General features: G+C 41.9%; 1 protein-coding gene across 1 annotated transcript in view; it reads right to left on the bottom strand.

Annotated features, from left to right (window-relative positions):
• Window positions 1–383: 383 nt before the first annotated feature.
• The window catches only part of COX7A2L (cytochrome c oxidase subunit 7A2 like), an 11,262-nt gene continuing 9,004 nt past the window's right edge, over window positions 384–2,641 (bottom strand). The window contains exon 3 of the mRNA XM_007445742.1: window positions 384–1,310. Within this exon, the coding sequence (XP_007445804.1) occupies window positions 1,170–1,310 (141 nt within the window). The 3' untranslated portion in view covers window positions 384–1,169. The remainder of the gene's footprint in view (window positions 1,311–2,641) is intronic.

The raw sequence follows: 2,641 nt of genomic DNA, 5'->3' as shown, positions 1-2,641 counted from the left end.
TAAGGGTTTCCTAGCCTGTGAGAATGATACTGACCGTTTTCACACGCCATATTTTATCTTCAGTAAGAGGTTACTGTTCTTTGCTACGGCAAAATACAGACCACCACTTTATATAATAAAATTCCACCTTTTTCCAGCATTAACACAGGGTATGTGAAGTCTACCAATTGTGACAACACAGGAAATTACTGTCTAAATGAACTGTGTGTTACATGCACATTACACTAAGGGGTAAGGCAGTTTCTTATAAGGAACCATACGGTAATCACGAATATGCCATTCGCCTCCTATTACTTGACTTTGAGGAACCGTTTTATAAAGATTATCTAGTGTCTAATTAAAAAGAAAGAAATGAGACTCGGGTTTAAGATGCCTCTGGTACGTTCTGAAATTATTTTGAAAGCTTATTCAAAAGGACTTCAAACTTGAGATTTTTTCATTCATGTATTTATTCCACAATTAAAATAAATCGTAATTTAAAGCCATAACATTTTTAAAAGGTAAAGGAGAATTTGTGTCACAGCTGTATTAATAAAACAGACATTGGTCTAAAGTGCAACACTAAACAGGTGTTCTCTGTTCCCATGGTGGAATAAATACACAACAATTACACATAAAATTTCACTAAAGATCTGAGATGATGCAAATAACCCTTTGAAACAAACTGCCCAATGAACAGAGGCAGACTGCAAATAATCTCTATTAACATTTTACTGCAGGATGGAAAAATTCCCAAGGTGACTACTAACTCAAAATCTCTCATCTCATGTGCCTGGCCTTAGCTTGTTTTCCTTCCTCAGTCACATCCAAATCCAAAAAGCCTTCTCCATCCCAAGCTCAAAACTCCACCAAAAGTCCCCAAGGACCTCAGCACAGACTGCCATAATGAGACTGTGTGTAACCTTCATTCAGAACCTCCAGGGAAATCAGAAGCCAAAATGCAGAGAGCAGCAGCATTTCTTTAAACAATAGTTTTAACTGTCGAATGAGCTCTGCAAGGTCATGTGCATTTCATAACAAACCAAAATACTGTCTTAATTTGTTTTTCTTGAAGAATGTTAAGTAGACCATTCAAGTTAAAAAAAAAAAAATTTTTTTTACAGAAATAATGAAAAATGAAAATTCAAAGGATTTATGCTAAAAAGCAAACCAGTCCTCTGCAGCCTAACTCATTTGTTTCTGGGCTGTGATGCCATGTAGAGGGCGATCAGGCAGTAGATGGTCCCTCCCACAGTCAGCGCCATGGTTGTCCGGTAAAGCATTTGGTCAGGCAAGCCTCGTTTCAGGTGGATGGGCACACCGTCGGATTTCTTGAAAGAAAGAATTATCAAGGATATGGCTGATAAGAAAAAGATTTTACAATTTAGGCTAATATAGAACAAATGCCTCTACTTTATAACTAATCCATCAACCCACTGCAGTGGAAAAAGCCCAAATCTACTAGAATGCTAACTGAAATACTGGTGTATTTCTTACTAATGTAGCTAAAGTTTGTAAGTCCAGTCCAAAGTCATTCTCCAAAATGCAGCCTGAGGAACATGTGTGCAACGAATTCCACATTTCTAAGGAATTTATCATATATTGCTTAATTACAAAAGGAGCACTGGTGAATTTTTTTTAAAGGCAAAGGTAATCAGCAGCTAATCAAAGACCTGTAGGCATAAGAAATGCTCTACATTTAGTCTGACTTCTGATCATTAGTGGACGAAGTCTAAGCACACCAGGTCAGTTAACAGGTTCATGTCCATTTTGTACTCAACTACCTTCTTTCTATTAAGCTGCTAAACCCCTATTTAATAATGAGACTCCATAAAATGTTTAATCCATTATTTTGCACAGTCTCCAAAATCCCTCCCCACGGCAACTCAAGACCCCAGATGCCCACTCAAGTCTGAGTTATCAGAGTAAAAGAGATTAAACTGGGCTTCCCTGGTGGCGCAGTGGTTGAGAGTCCACCTGCCGATGCAGGGGACACGGGTTCGTGCCCCGGTCCGGGAAGATCCCACATGCTGCGGAGCGGCTGGGCCCGTGAGCCATGGCCGCTGAGCCTCCGCGTCCGGAGCCTGTGCTCCGCAACGTGAGAGGCCACAACAGTGAGAGGCCCACGTACCGCAAAAAAAAAAAAAAAAAAAAAAAAGAGAGAGATTAAACTGATCAAAAGTCCCCAAGCTGGTCCTAAATCTGGACATATTTTTGAGGAGGGGGAAGCTACCTTCCAGCAACAGCAGTAACAGCTATTGCCACTCCCACGATACCTGAGATACAGTCGAGTCACTGACCTCTCAATTATCTGTAGGTAGATTAACATTAATCATATTTTTAAGCCCAATCCTAGATTCTCTGCTAATCAGCAAACCCAAGAGAGCCTCCTCCACTTCTAGCAACAGTTCAGTGAATTTTAATATCAAGCAAGCAGAAAACAACTAGAAGAAAACTTATTGCCAAAAGCCACTGCATGGGGGCTTCCCCGGTGGCGCAGTGGTTGAGAGTCCGCCTGCCAATGCAGGAGACACGGGTTCGTGCCCTGGTCTGGGAAGATCCCACATGTCGCGGAGCGGCTGGGCCCGTGACCCATGGCCACTGAGCCTGCACGTCCGGAGCCTGTGCTCCACAACGGGAGAGGCCACAGCAGTGAGAGGCC

Source organism: Lipotes vexillifer, unplaced genomic scaffold, assembly GCF_000442215.2.
Source record: "Lipotes vexillifer unplaced genomic scaffold, Lipotes_vexillifer_v1.1 scaffold278, whole genome shotgun sequence".
Taxonomy (NCBI): domain Eukaryota; kingdom Metazoa; phylum Chordata; class Mammalia; order Artiodactyla; family Lipotidae; genus Lipotes; species Lipotes vexillifer.
This window is presented reverse-complemented; position numbering and strand designations above follow the sequence as displayed.